Below are 22,370 nucleotides of genomic sequence, written 5' to 3' on the forward strand. Positions count from 1 at the left end.
TAATTAATTAAACTTTGTGGCTGTTCTCCTGTCAATCCTGTGGCACTTCCTAATTGCATGATACACTTTTTTTATAATAAACTGCTACCATGCTGGTCAAAATTCACGCAGTCATCTGACTTTTAACCAAATAGCAGTTGTTCTGCTTTCTGCCAACCTTTTAATTACAGCTTTCTTTTTTTTTTATAATTTCTAAGCATCTATACATAAGGAACAAAAAGGCAGGCTTAGAACCAAGTTGCCATCTTTTTGCCAAAAACACTAAAAGTGTTTGCAATCTGTCGACATGCACATGTCACTGAAGCAGGACATTTCCACACCAGATGTACAAGAAACAGTTATTACCAGCTTACTCTAGTTGATCACTGCCATATCTGAAGCACACAGGAATCTTGGGACCAAACTCAGCCTGGTGCTGCAGTACTGCTAGTGGTCTTGCAGGAGAAGTTCAGCTCCTTGGGAGAACTCAGTCGCCTGTCCTCCCTTCTCTTCAAGCACCTTAACACTCTTACTGGTCCACAGTGGAGTGGCTTACTAGTTAGTAAAGCAGGATTCTGGTTTGGGAAGCCCATAGGGGTGACAGTGTGGGACTGCTGGGGCTTCTGGGTTCACAACAGAACCTGGCTGCTGTTGCTAGGGAAGATGTGCAGGTTTAAGGAATAAGTGATTGTGGTGAGAATGATCCATCTGTGACTCGGCTTTATCAGGAAGTTTCTGGCTAATGCTTTTGATGCAGCATTGTTGCAGGAGCAGATTAAAAGTTGCTGTGATGGAAACTCTGCTTGGCTCCACTTACTATGGCACAAGTTCAGCTTTTTGGTAACTCTGGCAATGATATCTGCGTGGTGGGTTTTTTTTTCTCCCATCTGACCTGCAGGAGGAAGTGATGTGTTTAGTTCCACTGTAATTGTGGAAAAAGACAAGAAACCTGCAGCACAGAGCACAGAGAAAACTCCTAGACAGCCTGGGAAAGTTGTTCTGTTTGATGACGATGACGACTTCTTTGTGGGACCAACTAAAAAGCCTCCAGATCCAGGTACCTCTATGCATGTGCAGTGGAAGATTAAACATTAAAGGTCATAAAAATTAAAACTGATAGGAACCAGTGAGTTATGAAATTCAAATCTGCATTGCTGCTACTTCTGCTTGGGTTTTTTTGGTTTTGGCTGGTTGGGATTTTTTTCCTTTTTGATTATTGGCACTTATTTTCCTCAGAGTTGTATGGGACTGGTTTATTTGTACATGCTGTCCACTGACTTTCTTCTCTTAGGATGTTCTTTGTACTGCTAGGGCAGTATCTAGGCTTGAATCAGGGAAACGGTACAGACTTTGTTCACACAATCTTGAGTCTTTGTGCCCAGCATTTCCTATTGGCAGGCTCTAGGCCGTTAGAGGTACCAAGCCAATACGAAACACTGTTCAGGGATTTAGAGGTACCAGCTGCCTCTAGCCCAATGCTTGTTGAGTGCATTGTCTGTTACCAGTGCTCTCAGGTAAGTTGTGTTTTACTTTGCAAGCTTATCTGGCTTTTTCTCTTAAAGACTGCTGGTGTTGGTCAGCTTTAAAAAGGGAGCATTGTATCTTTTGTGACTCTGGTATCTTCTCTTCTTCAGTAGCAGCTGTTCTGTTCTAGTCATTCCCTGTTTGCTTTGTCTCTTCATGCAGTCAAGTCCACAGCTGACTTATTTGATGATGATGAAGAAGGTGACTTATTCAAAGAAAAACCTGCCATTCCTCCTGTGGTTGCTGGCACAACTAAAGAAACAGAAAGCCGTAGGGAGACAGTCCTGGAAAAAAAGGTGATGGCATGTATTTGAATCGTATAGCTAAGGTTTTAGGAAAAAGTTACTACTGCAGCTGAAGTAGTCTTTCTGCATACAACACTATGGAAGTGCCATATTTATGAGGCAGAACTAGGTTCATAGGGTCTTCCATGACCAGATTGTTTCAGGGATCATTAAATGTCTTTTGCCTCTCAAACTTTGGGTTTTTTTCAAGGATTTTTTGTACGGGCAGTGATTGGAGGAATGTTATTAAGGCACGACTGAAATAAGAGCAAAATGAAAAGTCTCTGATTATAAAAAATGTTTATGAGATTCATGGCTGAAATGAAGCCAGCCTGACTTAAGAACCTTTGGTGTCACAGTTCTGTGCTGCGGAGACTGCGTTTGCACTTATACCAACCACTGATAGCAAGTTAACTGGTAACGCACAGGTGTCTTTCTGGTGCAGATCGAGAGTATCTGTGGTCAGTGGAGCGGGACTGGTGGTGGGAGGTCATCCAATGCCATTGCTCTGATCTCATGGCATTAGGCTTTCCTGGAGGAGAGGATGAGAACTGATTCATCAGCACCTGCTCTGTCAGGAAGTGAGGGCTGTTTTATACTCCACGCTTGCTGACAGTAGTACTTGGGTCTGGAATCATTCTGAGTTTAATGGCAGTATAGCTGGTAGCAGGCTGGGGCTGTGCTGTGCTAATGCAGGAAATGATGGCTGGCACAAACTGCCCTCTTCCTTTACGAAATACAGCTTGTTAAAATATTAATTTTCCTTTCACTCATGAGGCAGCCTGGTATAAGTCTCTGCATATGTTTTCTGCTGAGAAGGATGGTGGTGGGAGGGGACACTTACGGCAGGACCTGTAAGTCACTGCTGCATAGCTCTGGCTGCATGAGAAGAGCTCACTCAGCACATGGGTTTTGGACTTCAGCCGATGGGTGACAAGCTTGTGTTCTGTCCCTTCAACTGCTGTGATGCTGCTGGCAGCACGCCTCTTAGAAGGGGTCATATGATGTGCCTGCCTTTACTGAATCTAAATGGGTGCTGATGCAGTGTCTTTATTTGTCCTAAAGAGTCAGCCATCTTCAGGTGACGACTTCAAGCCTTTATCTGAAACGCCTCCAATAAAACAGAGGGGCCTCTTCTCTGATGAGGAGGATTCTGAAGTGAGTATCTCTTTAATAAATCTGTACAGAAGTTCTTGGGATCTGAGTCACCCTGACTTCAGTCCACTTGTATCTGGGGAGTCCTTGTTTATCTGTAGGATCAGGAATTCTGACATCCATGCATCTGCTCCCAGCCGTCCTGAAAGTTCCTTCTTGCTCCAAGAGTGAAATCTCTTGGAATGTTTTCCCCAACTTTGGAAAGCTAAACTTGTATGGTATACACAGGCATAAATTGAAAGCCTGAAGAGAGATTAGCAAATCAAGAACAAGAATCGTGAACGACTACATATATTTAATATTGTGTCCTTGGCTTCCAGCTAGCAATTAATCTGCAAAGCTGAGGGGAAGTCCCTGTGGAGTTGGTACATCTAAGTAAGAAGACAATCTTTCCCTGCTTCACAAACACACTAAACACTTTTTAAAAGGAAAAACTTGAATGTCCCATTTACAGTTCTTAAACATATAGCATTGCTTTGCAAAATGACATTTCTTTGTTTTGCACAGGACTTGTTTTCATCAAGTAAAACTGTAAAGTCCAAAGCTACATCTCTCCCTGCCAGCAAGTCCATGACAAAAGCTCCACTCTCCTTGTTTGACGATGATGAAGAGGTAAGTACCACTTCCTGATACTGCCTGTGTACAGGAACATTCCTGCACAGCCTGTCGCAAATGCAGCAGGAAATATTTGGAAGTTTACAACACTAAGCTTGTAAATGGAGCACTAAATTAGAGCATTAAATTGATCTTCCATTATGTAGCAGTTCTGAGCATGTGGACAGTATTATGGAGGAGAATGGTAGCAGGGACTCTTGTGGGTTCTCGGTGTCTTCTTAGTATTTTGCAGTCAGTGCATATAATTTCTGGACCTAAACGTGAAGAATCATATCCCTCTGATAGGACTAGAGAACACTGAGCAATAGAACTGATATGAGCTTCAAGAACCTGTTTTATCCTGGCCTGTGGTACCTGCCCACATGGATGACTGCTTGTTTCCCTTGTGCCATGGCTGGGGAATTCCTTTTTTTTCTTTTCAGCGTGTAAAAATTGTGGCTGCTAGTGTAGAAACTGAGATCAGAGCACAGTTGGTGCGAGAAACTTAACAAATTTGAATTAGCGTGTGCTTTTCTTATCTTTCTTACCCTGTTCTCCTTCCCACACCCTCCAGAGAGCTCTCAACTCTGGGCCTGCAGCCTTCACGGTGAGTTAACTTAACCCATAGTCTTAACCTGAGATAAATGGGAGGCCTGCTCAGAGCCATAAGATAGGGGACTTTTGCAAACTCAAAATAAAGGTTTCCTGTTCAAGAGGGGGCTGCTTCCAGCTCACCTTTCTGAACAGGGGCTGTTCAGAAACAACTGTCAGGATAGTGAAACACTTTATAATGTGGTAATGCCTCTGGTATCTGCCATGAAGGTTCTGGTACAGAACTGAAGTTCAAGTTGAGTGGAGAAAAGCATAAATAAGTCTTAGGTGGTGAAGTCAACATATGCTTTTGTGTATTCTGATGCCTATATAATAATCTGCATGAGTGTCTTCAGGTGAAAAATCTTGGTTCTTGCCCAGTGGTAATGGTTCAACTTGCCTGTTTCCAGCAATAGGATTCATTCTCTATTTCATTCTGTAGATGTAGAAACAGTGCCCCGTTGTGTTAGCTACTGTGCAACAGAATTACTGTGTGGTGGTTTTTGGCTGCTCGTCAAGCTTTATGGTGGAGAATCTGTGGGCCAAAACCAGGCTGTGTGCTTACAAGCTTCTGGTCTATCAAATGCCATGTGCGTAGAATTCCCTGTACCAGAATACTGTGTCACACTTGAAATTGTCTTCAAAAGGTTTCACAAAACACCATTTCTATATCCTACTTATCTGAGAAGTAGGTGGCAACAGTGTCTTGCATGCTGATGACTTCTCAGTGAGCTTTCGTTGTGCCTTTGGCTTTTGATATTTTATTTTTTTTTTATTTTAAGGATCTCTTTGGTGTGGTACCTGCCAAGAAGCAACAGGAAAAGGCCCCAGAAGAGAAAGCGAAACAGTCAGAGACTTTCAAGAAAGCCTCCAGCTTATTGTTCAGCAGTGATGAGGAGGTACTGAGGAGTAAGATTTGGTTGAAAGGGATTACTGGGCTTTATGCTGGGCAAAGTGTAAAACTGTGGAGACAGGAACCACAGTCAAACTCTGCTGTGTACACATGCCGCGCCTGATCCTGTGACTTGGTTGCAGCTGAGGAAGCTGTTTGATTCTTGGCTCAAATTATCTCAGGATCTAGGTAACAGAAGTCACGTGGAAGATAAAATTAGTATTTTCAATGTAATTTATAGAAAAATTGATAGCAAGTGGAGGCTGCTGCCAACAAATCTGATTTAAAAATGCTAAAAGAGGAAAACAAGTTTGCCCTTACTGCTTTTATTTCTGTAAGGAAAGTTTAGCAGTTCTAGGTAGCTATGTGGTGAGTTTTTCTTTGGTTTGTGTTCTTGGGGTGGGATGTTTTTATGTGTGGTGGTGTTTGGTGGGGTTTTTTGTTTGCTTGGATTTTGAGGTGGTTCTGTATTTTTTTAAATCTAAGGACTGGAAAAAATGAAACATAAATCACTAGGCTTCCAGAGAGCAGCCCTCTTCTAGGGCTGGATTAGGTGTTGTCTTGCGCCTTAAATGAAAGCCAGAGACATTAAATAAATTAAAAACTTCTCTGGGAAGTCTCTGAATTAACTCACATGAATAGGATCCAGACTCTTCTTAGCCTCCCACCCCCCAAAATTACTCTTTTGTGTAAACTTGATATTTATTACCTGTCCTGTAATTACTTGTTTAGTGGATACTAGTAATATCTTTGGATGCATTTTTATCTTAATGTAGAATAAACCCAGTTCATACTTCAACATGTCTGTAGTCCCTTTTAGAAAGGGGAGGAACAGGGGTGGGGAATGGGACAAACCATTTGAATTGCTGGGGATAAGAAAACATACAAGCCAGAAAACTCTCCCAACCCTGGAAATGTTTCCTTCTAATGTAGATTTTTTTTACTTGTTCAGTGGGTAGACTTGATTAAATGCTAGCTCTGGGGCTGGGCGGGGGAAGGACTGTGGTTGAAAGTTGAGGACATAAGAAATGCAGCATCGGGCACTCTAGTAATGAAGGGTCTTGGGTGTGGGAGTTGTGTTTTTTCTTGTTGTTTGGTGGTGTGGTGAGGTTTTTTTCCCCATTCATCAAACTTGCTCATTATTTAAGTGGCACAAATCAGGTTCTACTGGGTGACCTTACTCCTGTGACTGCAGTTGACGCTGACCTCAGTTGTCAAGAGCAACTATAATAGTAAAGTGTGTGTACTCTGTTTTGCTGGGCAAAAACTGTGTGCCAGAAGGTGGCCTGGCCCTGTGCAAAGCCTGAGCAATGTCAGATTACAGTGGCTAACACAAAGGCAGGAAAATAAACTAGCAGAGAAATGCAGGAACTGCTAAGATGCTGAAGTGTTTCAGCTTACAGAGAAGATGGGAAAGTGGCTTTAACCAACACAAAAGAAAACCTAAGGGTTCATTATTTTTAAGGAACACTGGAATGTCTCCAAGCCGGCTAAACTTCCTTCTGAAGATGACCGGAAAGAGGACCCTGCAAAACCAGCTAGCACTGTCAGTCAGGCTAAAGCTGTGAAGAAGACGAGCCTCTTTGAGGAAGAGGACGAGGAGGATTTATTTGCGATCACCAAAGAGAGGTGACAGTCCTGGGAGGCGAGGGGGTGTGGGGTTATTTGGGGGTTTTTTGGTGGGTTTTTTTTTTTTTTTTCAGAACAGCTCAGCAGTACCCTCAAAACTGAATAGACCCAGGCACATTGCATGTGTTGTTCCTTGCTACTGCTGCTAAGCAGTAGAGATGTGTGAGTGGGAATGGGCAGGTGGGCTCTTTTACCTCTTTTGTATTTGTGGTGGATCATTCTCCTTGCCACCATTGAATGGGCCTCCATTTCCCTGCCGGTGAGATAAAATCCTCTTGACCTCTTTTTATCTTCACTTCTGCAGAAAGCTGTGCAGACAAGAAGGGAGGGTGCTAGAATTGTTGAGACAGTAAGAAAGCTCAATCCTGTATCAAGGACCACTTGCTGCAAATGGTGGTCCTAATTATACTTTTAAACAGATGCAGTGCGTGGCCTCTGAAACTTTTGCACTGAATCTTCCACTTTCTCCTCTCTTTCTTTGCAGCCAAAGAAAGCCACAGAAGGTATCATTGTTGTTTGAAGATGATGCTGTTAATGGAGAATCACTCTTCAGCTCCCAAGCAACGCTACTTCCTTCAGCTGCGAAGGCTGCAGTGGTACCTCGCTTTCTTTTAAAACTAATGTGGAACACTTAGTCTTTTCATAGTTGGTCTTCCTTGTTAGGTACTGAATGTAAGTCTCACTTGTTTTAGACAATGGTAGTTCTGGCAAATTGGGAATGGGAACAGGGCAGACTGAACTCTTACATGTAAAACTTCTTACTACCATCAGTCTAATAGAGATTTCAAAATTTTCTTGACCATTAACCCTAAATTTGTTTGGTTTATGCTGTAAGCCCTTCCTGAGGATGTTTTGAGAGCTTTCGGCCATAAACTACGGTTAAAAGGAACAGACTAGAGCTTTACCCTTTGTGTCACCTCAGTCCAAGCTGATTCAGATGTGTCTACAGGCTTCTTTCTGACCTTCTGTTGAGGGTGCTTATGCTATCCTCTGTCTTACAAGCTTAGCCCATAGGGTACTGCCTGTCTGGTTGTGCTTTGGAATTGAGAGCAGGAGTTGCAAAAGCTTAACACGGCTGTATCTGTAGTGGGAATTCCTGTGCGTGTGTGTGTGCTGTCCCCCTCCCTTGCCTTTCTGCTTACAAGGAAAACAGTTGTCACGACCCGTAGAGGTAACAGGCTTGGGAATAGAAGAAACAGGCAAGCCACAGTCTGGCTGCTCGCAGTCGTGGGAAACAGTATACCAACCAGACAAGATTCCCAGGGCATCTGCTCTAAGCTTGGAGCTGCTTCCTGGCACTCTTCAATCGGACTCAAGAGCCTATAATGCTAGAAATCAAAAGTCAGAAATCAGAATGTCCCATGAGAGGAAAGTAGAAGTCAAGCATGTTGCCAGTGTCCTAGATCCCTGCAGAAGGCAAACAGACTCTGCAGTCCTACAGCAGTGTATGCTTCTTATATACCCACCAATTTTGTGTCAACAACATTCTCTTAATTTTGCAGGAGAAAGTTAAACCAGCACAAGCAGCACCTTTCTTTAATGAAGGAGAGAAGAAGGAAAAGGAAGATCTGCCAGATACAGCAGCAAAGTCTAACCAGGTAGAAGATACGTTGTGGTGTTTAGAAGAGCCTGAAGCGGTACCTGTGCCTGGAGGAACAGATGTTGCAGGGCAGCAAACAAAGGAAAAAGTGAGGGATTTTCTTACATTAATCTGAAGTTTGATAAAGGTTCAGTTTAAAAAAACAAAATAATCTAACAGCGCTGCTCTGGGACAGAATTCTTTTTCTGGATTGCCTCTTCTATTGGCAAGGAGAGAATAACTCTGTCTCCATTTAGAAAAATCACTTGTCAGTCAAACAGCAAATTGATTAAATGGCATTTAAAAGCTTTTTCCCAACTGACATTCATGAGAGAATTGTTTGGGGATTTTTTGGGGTGCGGGGAGGAATCTGTTTTATTTTTCCTCCAGAGTGGGTTGGGTAATCTTTTTTCACATGAACAGAGCTTTCCTTTAAAAGATAGCCTGTACTGATGTGTAGGCTTTGCTTCAAGCTCAGTAACGTTGTTTCAACATAGTTCGATGAGTTATAAATGGTGTTGGTAGCTGTGGCTTTCAGTATTGTGAATTCTCCTGGGCCGCACTGTTACAGGACAGTATTGATGTGTATTATTGAAGAAGCTTCAGCAGAACTTACTCTGGGGCATGGTCTTACTGAGTGATTGTTGGGGAATGAACGATGATGAATTTCCAGAGTAATTATCATGCACTTTCCTGAGTGCATTCAAGGTTCAGGTAGTGCTGTCCACTCCAAAGAATCCCAAGTTGCATGAACTAGGTACCTTGGAGATAGTAGCAAAGCTGCTTAATGCAGCCTTGTGCTGCACGTGCAACCTGACATACGGGTGAGGAGGAAACCTTCTGCAGGAAGCTGCTTATCACCAGCACTACAGTGTAGGGTACAGGAGGAAACTTGTGTTCCCTTTGGAGACAAAAGTTTGGATTTTTTTAATCTACTTTCTCTTGCTGATGTCCATGTCGCTATTCTGCCTGCCTAGGAGCAATGAGTTGAATATAGTTGTCTCCTTGGTAATGGATTGCAGATCTCTGACCACTTCTGGCATTTAGCCAGGAAAAAGCTTAGTGGTTTTTTGAGCAAATCTGAACTAAATAACAGGCTGAAGTGTTAATTTTTTTTTTTTTGGAGCCTTTTGCAGCAACATCCTCAGAGGCAGGTAGCAGTTCAGATCTGTTTGCAACATCACCACCAGCTCTGGAGAAAGATGTCAAAACCCAAGCTAAGAAAGTGTTAAGCTTGTTTGAGGAGGAGGAAGAGGAGAGACTGGAAGATGATGATGGTGGCGTGAAAAATGCACAGAAAGAAATTGGTGTGGTAAGTCTAGGGAAGTTCTTGAACACTAGGAAATAATATTTCTACCTCTACTATTTTAGGCAAGATTTTGTTCTTACTCTTCCCTCTCTTTGTGTCATGGAGGCTAATCTTTCTCTATTTCTAAACTTCTAGATTCTTGGGTGAGAAATTATTCCTGCTCTTCCCCATGATCCTGAATCCGTTTGTAAATTTTTCCACCATAGTAACTTTGAAAGCATTTTGCCGCATTCTAGTATCAAAAGAAATTCTGTACAGATGTTTTGGTGCAGCTACTTGATGTCTGCTGTACAGAACTGATACCCCAGTTATCCCTCAAGGTCAGAGGTACTAGGAAGTAGAAGTAAGTGTAATTTGAAGCCTTGTGGTTTATCCTTTTATTTTCTTTATATTGTTGCAGTTTTCTTGGTGGATATATGCCTGCAGACTTAGCTTCAGCAAAAAGCATCTTAATTCTATGTTTACTTCTGTTTTTCAAATTGTTCATTTTTTAAAAAAGCCTCTAGTTGCCATATTCTTGCCGTCTGGCTTTCCTGATACAGTATATACTATCAAAAGGTTGACTTTGAATCTTCAGCAGCAATATGCATGAATCCATGGTGATGTTCTTGTTTCTGCTTGATGCAGATGTACCAACATATTTCTGTAAACTTGAAGTCATGTCAAAAAGTATGTACTGTATGCCACAAGGTTTTGTCATCTTAGTGTGACCATATAAAGTAAGTTGTCAACTCTAAAGGCTGTACACACGTCATTCAGAAGTCCCTGGATCTGAATGAAGTAGATGTCTCCTGGAGAAAACCCCCTGTTTCTGGCTGCTTATGAGTTAAAATGGATTGTTAGCTTGAGCACCTATTTACCTGTTGTGAATGTATCTTGTGTTTGGGTTTTTTGGGGGGAGGGGTTACATTGTGAGATGGTTGCAAGAAGCCACATCTGTCCTGGGAATTTGGGAAGATACAAATTCTTTCAAATCTTTCCTTCAAAGCGCTCAGCTGTCAGCATATAACAGTCACAAAGTGATAAAAGTGCTGAAATGCATATTCATGCAAAAATCAGAATTTAGGAACTTAATCTTTTTAACAGGCAAATCTGAAAGGTGTTACTATTTTCCTTGCTTTTCTGAGCTTAATATGCATTTCACGTGTGGATACTGCTAGATGTGCATTAGGTTTTCATGTGTCTGAGCATAAACAGCAATTCTAGTGCTCTGAAAATGTGACGTGCCTTTTGATACAAAATTTAAAGCTGGTGCAGCACTCTCAGAGAGACTGAGAATGGAGCAGTAATAAAAATCATAGGACCGGGTGTATGGACCAAAAATAGTGTACTGGAAACTAGCTTTAGTAGGCAGCCCTTTAGTGGTCCTGGAGACTTGGACTGGGAAGGGGAGCATCAGGCTTTATTTTTATGACTGCTGCTTGGGTTTTGAGGCTGATGTTATGCTACTGGACATTGTCATGCTCTTAAGAGGCATCCTTTCATTTGCATGGGTCCTGAAAAGACAGCTCGGTGGTGAAACGTAGATACTGGCCTTTACCTAGACATTCAGTAGGGTCTTTGCCTTTTGAAAGTCAGACCTGAGCGCATACAGTGACCATATTTGTAGAAAGGTAACTGATATTGGTTGGCTTTCCAGAGACTGGAGGGTTGATAACGTGATATGTTTGACTCCCAACTTTCCCCCCCCTCCACCAGCAAATTTGAAAGTACAAGTTCTTGCCCAAGCAGACAGTATGTTCTGTTCTTCATTGTGGGGGTGTGTTTGCTTTAATGGGAGGAGAACAGGGAATCTAGCAGCAATAATAGCTTTACAGGCCTTCAACTTGGTGGGGGGAAGGGATTTTGTTTTATCCTTCTTTAAAAAGGTAGCTTAGGAAGGTAATTAATCAGATCCTCTTCCTCTCACTTCTGGCCTGCACCCTCAGCTGAATAATTTGAGGCATAGAAGTCTTAGGGAAATACAAACTTTACTGTACACTCATGATAACATACTTAAAACCTTTTTTTTTCTTTTTTTTTTTTTTTTTCTTTCCTTCCTTCTAAGGAAGCTTTACAGGTAAATAGTAGCATCTGGATCTCAGGTCAGCAGACACAGATACATTTTGGTTAATGTCTTCTCATCAAATTGACATGTAAATACAAATATTTACATTCTAAGTTTTGCAAATTTGGTCAAAGTAAAATGTATAACTGGCAGTTAAAGTTTTATTTTTGTTACCAGGGTCATAGTGTAGCCTCAGGTGAATTGTAACCTGCCTTCTCACTAGGCAAATAACCTCCTTAAGGAGGGAGTTTCTCACTGTGTGGGCCTTTTCTCTCCTTCCAGGCTTCCAAGAAAACTACTCGGCCCAAAAGCACCGGAGTCTTTCAAGATGAAGAGCTGCTTTTCAGTCACAAACTTCAGAAGGACAATGATCCAGATGTTGACCTCTTTGCGAGCCCCAAAAAGTCTATGGTGAGTTTAAAGTCCTCCTCTAAACCTGCTATTTAAAAACAGTCTTTGAAGTGTGCAGCCTTCCGGCGTTCCTTGTTTGAACACAGTTAAAGTCCCTGATTTCCAGGGAGGGCCAACTGCTAATACCAGTTCAGGCATCACAGGAGATCTGTTTTTTATCTGTGACATGTCTTTTCTTTATCCTTTGTCTCATTAGTCTGCAAACCGTATCCTGAAGCCATCATCTGGAGGAGGGCTTTTTGGGGATGATGATGAGGATGATCTCTTCAGTACTGCTAAAACAAACCTTCCGGTATCTATTCCTCTACTGTAAATGGCTTATATAAAAGATGTTGGAAAGAAGTGTATGGAAGGGATTTTCTCCATATGTACGCCAACAAAAAATGAAATTACTTCTCAAATCTTTTTGAGAGAATACAAGTGGCCATTGTGACCCTGAAGACATAGGGAACAAACAGGTGCATTAGGTCTCCTAAAGATGAGATGAGACAATTAGATTCTTTTTCTTTTTGTGTACCACTGTACTGACTTAGGTGTAAAAGAACACACCTGAGCAGAAATTAGAGTAGTAGGGTTGTGTTTATATTGTTTAATTGATTTACTGTTTAACTTGCTAATATCACTTCCCTGTAGTTCATGCATGACTGGTGAGCCTTGCTCTATGACTTACGTCATTAAAGCCTCTGCAGGTTGGTTTGATTTAAGGTAATGAATGTGGTATTAAAACCCTTGTGATCACTGGATTGTTTTTAGAGGGCAAGCTGCTGCAGCAATGAACTAGACTGGATTACAGGTGGTATGAGCTCACAGTCCTAACATGCATTCTAAACTGCTACGCTAAATGTATTTAGCTTAATTAAATTGAAGCCAACTTTCGTCTGTTTTCATGTCTATAGCTGGAAGTTACGATAGAAAACTGGCAATAGTTCCTGGAGACAGTTTCTTTGAGGACTGTGGAAGGGGTGGTCTTAAGTAATTAGCGCTTGGCAGCTATATATGGAGGCTGTTTGCTTGAAAACATAAAAATAGCAGTGTTCCTTAGCTAGCTTTGTGCTTTTATTTTCCCTGCTGTCCTGTGCATGTTGAAATACGTATGCATTTGGAAGTTTATTGAAGCTCTCATTATCTATCGTTAGCATAGACAGCAAAGACTGAGGCAGGCTAAAGGAATGGAGGAGTGGAAGGCCCTTGTCATTGCAGAGCCAAAAGGCAATGCTTACTATGTGTTGCAGAGTCAAAAGATGTGTCTAGTTTTCTTTCCAGATAGAAGCAAGATTTTAAAAAGCTTGCTTGTTTTTTGGGGTTTTTTTTTTTTGATCTGCAGACCATGGTTTTTACCCAATTCATGTTGACTTGTGCTCTTAATGCTTTCAGAAAGTAGCTGAGAAGAAAATACTTAAGGCCAGTACTGGCCCTTCCTTGGAGAGTGATAACCATCTAGAAAATGCTTTAAGTGCCAAACAAGATGAAGCTCTGAAGGCAGTAACTACAGAGGTAAGTACCTAAATCTTGTGCCTTGAAAGGCATGCAAAGAAAAAGGCGATGTGTCATTTTGTTTCAAATAAGTGTCTTGAAAAGATCAAAGCCTAATGCCTGGATTCACTGGCTATATAGTGGCAAGGCATGGCCAAACTTCTCTGCTTATCCTCAGTTGCACTGTTACTAGCAAGACATTTAAACTCTATTGATACAGTGTTTTATTCATTGCCCACACACTTATAAAGGCAAAGTGCAAGGCAGTGAAGAACTACGCTTCAGGTCCAGTTGGACTGAAAATGAGTTGTTATTCGCTCTTCTTTGAAGTGCCAGTGTCTGTTGGAGTGAACGTGATCTTTAAAGTATAGGTAGGCTTTCTCAAAAAGGAGATCAGGGCATGCAGCACAAATCTGTGGCTGCTGAGAATCTTATCTTGGAGACTTTATGACAAGCAAGCAAGACTCCTACTCCTGTCCTTAATCTTGCAGAACCAGGGGTCTCTGGGGGAGGCAGTCTGGGTCTGAATTCTGGCTTGTGCCTCACCAGAGCTGCATGTTGGATTTCCATCTGTAGGAGATTAGCTCTTCATTGTGGGGGGCGAGTGGTATTTTTTTATTCCCCTGAGCTGAGGAACACAGAGTAAGTCTGTAGGGCTAGTAATTAGCCTGTCTTCCCTTATGGTGAAGTATTCCTTAAAGTGTAGAACCACACTCATCTTCCCTTTTTTGTAGCTACTGACAGCTTGCTATAGGAATGATGTCAGCCAGTCTGAGGGTCAGCTGAATACCACATGCATTTAAGTGCAGAATGTTCTAAGACACTGGTATTCCTCTGTCATGCTATCAAGACTCCCCAAACCAGTGTCCTAACCCTTGCAAACCCTCAGTTACTTCAGCCTGGCTGAAGGAGCTCTGACTGCCCAGTCACACCAACAGCAGTACAGCCTAGCTCACAGAACCATGGTAGACTACAAACTTGTGGAGAGCAAGACCTGGGAAGAGCACCTTAGCTGATTCGGTTCATCCCTGAGTCCTAGAATTGACCCAAGTCTTCGGACCAAACAGCTGCTCTTGCTTTTTTAATCTAATCTTATTTCTGTCACTGGCGGCCCGCTTTCTATAGAGGAGCACTCACTTCTATGAAGCTGTTTTCCTTGCAGGCTGAGAGGTACAATTTTGTAGCCCTCTTGGATTCTGTGTGTGCTTCATTGAAGTCTGTGGCCCTATTACAGCCAGTCACAAAGAGAAAAGTTAATTATATCATGATCTGTCAACACAGCTTCAGAGGGTCTTAGGGGAGGGAATAAGCAAGGAGGGAGGGTAGCTATCACAGTTGGATTTGACTAGCGTTATGTGTGACCTGGAGAAGATGGAAGTTGCTGGGTTACTTTGGCAAAGTATAATGTTGGGTGGAATGAAATGTGATGATGAAGATGGGGCTATGGCATGTCGGGAACTGAAGTTGAAGATTGAGTGACTGTAGCTCTGGTGGTAGAATGCGTTGATAACAAGGTATCCTCGGAAGAAATTGGTAAGCAGTGAGCTACTTTCTATACGTGTATTAAAATGCAAACTATGGTCTGGTTGAAAACAACTTGTCCACTTGTTTAATCCAGTGTAATTTTGTGCAGAAATCTACAGGTCCTGTTCCCATTAAAACCAAAGAGCCCTCATCTCGGATTGGAAAACTACAAGTAATTAACTTTACTGACATTTTGACTTTCAAAAAAAAAAAAAAATCTTCCGTGCCTCACTGATGGCTCTCCCTGAAACAAAATCTTTTTACTTCCTTACCTTATTCTTGCTTTTTTTTTTTTTTTCAGATGGCATATTTTCTATTACTTTTTCTGCATTGCATGCTTAATATTATTTCCCCGTCACGTTTCAAACCTGACTCTGAGCAGCACTATTTACTCCATTTGGGGGCAGAGGGTGGGCTCCTCTTTAACCTGCTATTCTTCTCAGCACTATTTTAAGTATGTTCAGAGACTCTTAGGGGTTTGGGGTTTTGGGTATGTCCCTCTTCTGACATGTAACGACTAATAACTGTCTATATCACAGTACCACTCTTAACATCAGAACCATTGTTGTTCTCAGACAGGATACTGAGCTACATAGGTGTTTGGTCTGACATAATGTGGCCATGATGTTCCTGAAGCTCTTATACAGAATAATAGTGTTGAGCACTCCACGGACTTAGTGAGACAGGAGATGTGGGAGGCACAGAAGCACGTAGGTGTGAGAAAGGCCAGGAACTCACAGGAGTAGACCTTGAATGCCTACATACGCTAGTTCTTGCTGCTTCTCTGGAGCCATACTTGCTCTTGAGCAGTATTAACATGATCTCTTTTTGTGTGTATGTTTTTGTTTGCTCTGTTTTGTAGGCTAACTTAGCTATTAACCCTGCAGCCTTACTACCTGGTGCAGTGCCTAAGGTCTCCAATGTAAAGTCCCCCTTACCAGTTCTGGATGCTCCATTGCATGAGCCAAAGGATATACAGAACAGCGAAGTCTTCTCTGCTGCAGGAAACAATGAAGAACCAGGTGTGAGCTTTGATCAGCCTATGCAAGCGGATACCTTGCACAGCGCCAATAAGGTAACCTTGGTATTTAGGAGGATAGAAATAGGGTTTAAAAACACAGTCTGTCCTCGTGCAGGAATTTGTGGTTTAGTATTCAAGTTCTGCTAACAGTGTGGTCTATCTGAATCTAAATGGAGATGTGGAAATCTAATCTCTCAGTTATGTGGACCACTGAAGAGAATGTGAAGCCCACTACATTCTTAGCTCTGTAAGGGGCTTATGCATAGGCCTAATTCTGTGCCTTTTTAAGGTATATGTGTATATCTCCAAAGTGGTTTTCCCTGTAGATTAAAAGTATTTTAGCAGAACATCTTGTTCTATCCCAGGAGATACCAACCTGAAAACCATAAAAAAGGCATTTCTCTAGGCCAGCTATGAAATACTTTATGGACAGCTGCTGTGGCAAGGTATCAAGAACACATCACTGCTGTAGGTTGACCTTTACCTACCTGTGGATAAAAATGTCATGTTGTCCTGAACTGTCACGCCCAATTCTTTTTCAAAAAAAAACCTTTGTTTTTAAACAAAGAACCCACACAAAACCAAACCAAAAGTGCTACAGCTTTTGACATGGCAGATCTCAGCCTCCTCCTGATTCACTTTTTTTATTCATACCTTTTACTTTATGGACTGCAAATGACATATTCTAATTAAAGATGTAGTGGTTCTTTCAAGAAAAGGCTTTTAAAAAGAAAATATTTGGTCTGGGTCTTATGATTTTATAAATCTCTTGGGTTCTCTGAGAGCAGCAATCTGAATAAGGTAACTTAGGATCTTAACTTTGATTATTATTTTTTTTCTTTCCTTAATGCTGATGAGGCTGTTCATTACTAGATGAGCAGCAGAGACAACTTGGGAAGATGCAGCAGCTGTCACCACAATGGCTGACGTGACTCCTTACTGTCAAATGGTCCTGAAGCTTGTACATCAGACTAATGTATTAGTGTGTAGGCACAGTGTTTCCAATAGCAGTATGTCCTGCGTAACAGACAAACCCCTCTATTATGATGCTTTTAAATAGATAGGCTTGCAAAGGAATAGAGCTCCTGTAGCTGTATATGGTCAACCTTGAATGTTCATTTTAGCACAGTGATGATGCATGTTTGTTTACAGAAGTAATCCCAGAAGCATCTGGGTAACTCTACAGTTGATGTTTTTGTGGCTTAGGTTACATGTTATAATTTTGGCCTTTTATTGCTGCTTGAACCTTTCAAGTTTGAGTTTAAGCTATAGATAAATGCAGCCAAATGAACTTTTTTCCAAAGGCTGGAACAAAGCAACCTACCCAGCATTCTGGCTGTCCTTTCAAAGAGCGGAGTGCATGGAGCAGGGATCAGTTTAAGTGTGTCTCCCTTCCATCATCATTTTCCTGTTTTTCAGCCATGTTCTGATCAATGAAGCCCCACACTCTGAAGGCAGATGTGCTTCTACAATGATTCTGACAAAAGCACATGGCTCCTTTAAGCATATCCAGCCACATTGTCTTCTACTCCAACACAGCAATTAAAAAACCCCCCAAAAACAAAACAAAACAAACAAACAAGGGAAAAGGAGGTTGTACTGATCTGTTTACTACCTCTGTGAATGCACCTGTCCATGTGGGATATGGTAGAGGCTATAACGGAAACTTGCAGGGGGGCTTCTTTAAAAGCAGCTGAGGCATGAACTGCAGCAGGCTATCCATAAAATGAAATTAAATGGAAAACATAATTAGTCATGACTCGGACAGACTAACTGCACTGCAGAAGCCCCTGGATTAGCAAGCTGTCAGACTGACTAAGGTATTACCTAAAGCCGAGGGGCTAGAGTGGCTTGCTGACCTGTGTTGTGACTCCACTTGTAAGTGCTCTTGCTTTTGTGCCCCAGTTCCACCTGCTGTGGAATGACCAGAGAGCAGTAAATCAAAACTCCTGGGTTATTTTTCTAAACATGGCTGCAAACTACTCCAAGCCTGAATGTCCCACTTGTCTATCTTTCCCCTTTCTGAAAAATGGGGAGAATGGATAATGCTGAGCTGATGAGGAATGGTTCCTGCTGCTTCTCCCTATAACCCAAATCAGTGTCTGTTCAGCATTCCTTGCTCAAGATTACCAGCGAAGCATTTGTTTAAATGTGCATGTAGCTGTTTAAGTTACTTAAATCAGAGCTGTGAGCAGAACTTGTAGTTAATTCAGTGTCAGCGTGCTAGTATGAAATGGGCAATGTATGTTAACTGCAGTGTTGTGAAGGCGGACAAAGTGCTACAAGGAAACATAACTGGAATCCTAACCTGTTTTCTGTGGAGTGTGAGGGTTTTTTTTTTTCCTTCTGTATAACCCTGCTCTGCTTTTACTCGTTTCTTGCAGACCAGGATCAAGGTCACAGGAAAACGAAGACCTCCTAGCAGAATGGCCCGCCGTCTCGCTGCCCAGGCGTCTGAAGAGAGTGAGGAGGTAGACAGTGCTAAAGAATGGCAATTCTCTCTACCAAAACAGATGCCAGCAATAGTGAACATAAAGGAGCCTCTTGCTACTGAAGCAGAGTCCAAGGAAAACGGCTTTGTCTCTGGCTTGTTGCTACCAGCTCATGGCAGTGATTTGTCTGCTGGGACAAACAAACTCCTTCCTCCAGAATCTACAGACCAAGAGGATGATCTGTTTGAATCAGAAGACCTTTTTGCAAGTAGCTCGACATCCAGACCAGCTGCACAATCAAAGTTAAAGGAGGGAATGCCAGACAGTGTGGCTAACAAACCCATCAAGGGCAGGGAGAAAAAGCTTGATCTGTCCATTCTGAGTGATCAGGACAGCAATGATCTCTTCCAGCCTGCACAGCAAAAATCTTCAACAAAAAGCAGCCCTATACCTTTTCTGGAAGAAGAGGAAGACTCTCTCTTCAGCTGTCAGAAAACTGGAAAAAGAGAGTTGAAATCTGCTGTCCGGCAAGCTGTTGACCCTACTGCCCAAGATATCTTTGAGGTAATGGTCGAGCCTGCCGCCTTGGTCTTTTTGATCCCCAGGGCCTTATGCAGATCCCTCTACTTAAACACAGGCTTAATGGAGGCTGCTGAGTAGGATGGGGTGTGCAGGACAGGTAGTGAAGTAAGCCGTCAGTCATGCTCTGCTGCTGGGCAATAGAAACACTTTCTTTGGATGTTCATCCCCTTATTAGCAAGAGTGGATTAAAAGGCAGAGCCTTAACACAGAGCAGGCGTGTCACTGAATGGGTTGTGACAACATACCTATGATTATGACCTCTTTGAGAGTAATAAAGCATTTGGTTCTTACCTGTTAGCTTTCTGTTCAATGCAGAGCAGCTCAAATAACTCTTTTGAAAAAGAAGTAAAGTTGGCAGGCTGGGCAGCTGATACAAGCCCATGTGTGCTGTACTTGACCTGTGCACAGGCACTCCTGCCGAGTCCTCCATGGGGAGAAGGGACTCAAACCTCTTGGGTTTGAGAAGCCCAAGGCTGACAGTCTTCTAAACATCTCAGCTGCTGTGTATGGGTAATTTGACTATTCTCTTGAGGCGTGTTACATATCAATGATCTCTCTATGCTTTGCTCCAAGGATGATATATTTGCTACTGAGGCAATTAAACCAGTGCACAAAGCAAAAGAGAAAATGCCAGAGACCAATCTGTTTGACGATAACATTGATATTTTTGCGGATCTCACTGTAAAACCAAAAGAAAAGAAGACCAAGAAAAAGGTGGAACAAAAATCCATATTTGATGATGATATGGGTAAGTGTCTAATGTCTTGCTGCTAATCTCATAGCATTGTCCTGAGTTGCATTCATCAGAGATGTTTTAGAACTCTTTGCTTTCTCTTAAATTTTCAACTGCTCTGAAATAATCTGGTCATCTTTGAATTTTCATGTTGGATGAGAACTTCCTAGATTTGTAGAGCTAGCACGGCATTTAAATGGTTTAGAAGAGTGTACAATATTCTTCTGAGAGAAGGAATAGTTTAATTCCTGTAGGGATTTTCTCACCTGTGGGAATTAGAAAATTTCTTGTCTGGAGTAAGAGATTAATCTCATGTTGTTACAGCTCTAAAAGATAAATTCTGTGTTTCAATTTGCACAGAGTTTTGTATCGTACTTTCAGATGAATCACTGATGTGAAGAAATTAGCATCTCTTCCCACCCAACCTTCACTATTATGTTGACTACCTTGGAGCCCATAAGGTTTTGTTTACATCCATGTATACCCAGAACAGTTAGAAATACTACATCTGAGAGCAAAAGTTTGCCCTGTATAATTTGTTAAAAAAACAGCATATAGTAATGTGAAATAATGCAAAACATGTTCCTTTTTTGTTCTCAATCATGGAGATATCAAAAGCCATTTTATCCCCGCCTGTGTATGTCTGTTCGTAGGCTCTTCATGTTTATAGCTCTTCTTCGGGTTTGCATGTATTTCTTTTCCTCTAAGACAAAAAATTCCTTCTCTAGCTTTGATTCTTGTCAGTCTTCATTCATTCTAACCTATTCAAATTGAATCTGACTTATCACTGTTTTGCTTGGAGTCCTGTTAAGCATTGCAGCCTGATGGAATGACCTGGCTGAAGTCTGTAAATGTGTTAGAAAACTTGCCAGAGAATGAACATCTTGAGATTTCAAAACCTTCTTAATTGCTATAAAAAATAAGACTTAAATGTTTGTAGGCAAGGTATTTGAAATATATATTGGATTATTATAATTTCTTATTTTAATCATTTACATTTTTTTCAGGTAGCCTATAGCAAATGAGAGAATTTCCCAAATACTTCAGCACAAAAATCCAGACCTCATGTTGAAAAAAACCATAGAGTCCCACTCGAAAGTGTCTTGGAAAAATAGGCAAAACAGAACCTGTTGTTTGCACTTCCACTTTTGACATCTACTCTGGTGCTACATCTTCTTGTTTAAAGTCACATCTTATCTCGATACCTATAGCATCTACAGCACCCTGTATCTGATAGACTTCATCTTCCTCTAGAGTGTTGACTGTTTTATGGTGCAGCCATAGGTATGCAGCTACTTTGTGCCCCAAGCTGCGGAGCTACAGAACACCAACAGGAGCGTAGGGAAGATGCCCGAGAGTGAGGATGCCCTGTTGGCAGCAGAGTGGTAGAACTGGCATTTGCCTGTGCTTCGGGTTAAGGGTTGGCTTAAGTGATCATGGCTGTGTATTGTTGGCTTAGGGAGATCCTTTCTGCTACAAATAAAGCAATAAGTGGGTGCAGTTTGTGGGGGGTGGAGGCTGTAAGCTGCTTTCTTTCTTTGCGCTACCACAGCTTCTAGTCGCTATTTCACTACATTTACGTTGGGCTTGTGGTGGCAGTATTAGAAAAACTTTCTCGGGTGTTTATCTTCCTAGCCTCCTCACTGACCTTATGGCTGATGACACAAACATCTTGACGTCACCTCTGCCTGTCTGGGAGAGTTTGCAAAATGGTGACTGAGCTTTCTTGTGGATTGACAAATACTGTTTTCCACAGCCAAAACCTTCCTATTCCTTAAGCCTTGTCATAAAATGGGAGTGAAACCTCTACTTGCTGATGGCACTCACTGTACTTCCCCTCTGCTGTGAAGCTAATCCATGTGATAGCTCCTTGCTTTGGAGTCATGCCAGCAGGGAATTACTCTGTTTTACTGCCTTTCTAGAGTGCTCGTGTGCTGAAATGCTGTCCTGGATTATTCCCGTATAATCCCTACGGTCAGCACAGTAGCAGACACGTGTGGCAAGAAGAGAAAGGCAAGCACATTGTGATAGGCTACTCCGTGCTTGGCTTCTGCCTAAGGTTAGGGTGCATCCTGAAGGCTGAAGTTTTTGTACTCTGGACCAGTAAATGGCTATTAACCTCTGTATAAGACCTGTGTTTTCTTAATAGGGATTCAAGACCAGTTAGGTGCTACTTATACTGGCCTTGTGAATCCCTACTGATCCACATATCTCAGTCTTGTAATTTTTTTTTATCTCCTCGTAGTCCAACTGCATAACCTGAGTATCCTAAATTTAAAACCTTGGTGTATAAGAAGAGATCACTGTTGTATGTGCCCAGGAAGCATCAGGGCAACACTCCAGCATGTGTATGGTAGCGGCTCCATCTCTTTCCATAAGCATAGTCCTAAACACGAGTCGCGTTAGGCACAGCAGGAACTGCAGGTCTGTGAGCCCTGCTGCTGGCACAGGGTATCCAGTTTTGTTTCTACCTCTTGTTATGCTTCAGGAGAAAACTCGGTCTTAATAGAAACATGATATTTTTCTACTTTGTGATCCTAGTTATTCATAACAGAAAGGCTTGTATTGAGGATGGTGGTGGGAGATCTTGATTCAGGACTGTAAATGGAAC

General features: G+C 42.0%; 1 protein-coding gene across 1 annotated transcript in view; it reads left to right on the top strand.

Annotated features, from left to right (window-relative positions):
• The window catches only part of FAM21C (family with sequence similarity 21, member C), a 36,467-nt gene that overhangs the window by 13,061 nt on the left and 1,036 nt on the right, over positions 1-22,370 (top strand). Inside the window, exons 13-29 of the mRNA XM_009888728.1 lie at positions 878-1,036; positions 1,666-1,799; positions 2,853-2,945; positions 3,450-3,554; positions 4,910-5,026; positions 6,485-6,648; positions 7,133-7,244; positions 8,151-8,336; positions 8,936-8,941; positions 9,354-9,539; positions 11,866-11,994; positions 12,191-12,286; positions 13,369-13,488; positions 15,101-15,163; positions 15,854-16,066; positions 18,397-19,008; positions 19,600-19,774. Coding sequence (XP_009887030.1) covers positions 878-1,036; positions 1,666-1,799; positions 2,853-2,945; positions 3,450-3,554; positions 4,910-5,026; positions 6,485-6,648; positions 7,133-7,244; positions 8,151-8,336; positions 8,936-8,941; positions 9,354-9,539; positions 11,866-11,994; positions 12,191-12,286; positions 13,369-13,488; positions 15,101-15,163; positions 15,854-16,066; positions 18,397-19,008; positions 19,600-19,774 — 2,670 coding nt within the window. The remainder of the gene's footprint in view (positions 1-877; positions 1,037-1,665; positions 1,800-2,852; positions 2,946-3,449; positions 3,555-4,909; positions 5,027-6,484; positions 6,649-7,132; positions 7,245-8,150; positions 8,337-8,935; positions 8,942-9,353; positions 9,540-11,865; positions 11,995-12,190; positions 12,287-13,368; positions 13,489-15,100; positions 15,164-15,853; positions 16,067-18,396; positions 19,009-19,599; positions 19,775-22,370) is intronic.

This window comes from Charadrius vociferus, unplaced genomic scaffold, assembly GCF_000708025.1.
Source record: "Charadrius vociferus isolate BGI_N301 unplaced genomic scaffold, ASM70802v2 scaffold436, whole genome shotgun sequence".
NCBI lineage: Eukaryota > Metazoa > Chordata > Aves > Charadriiformes > Charadriidae > Charadrius > Charadrius vociferus.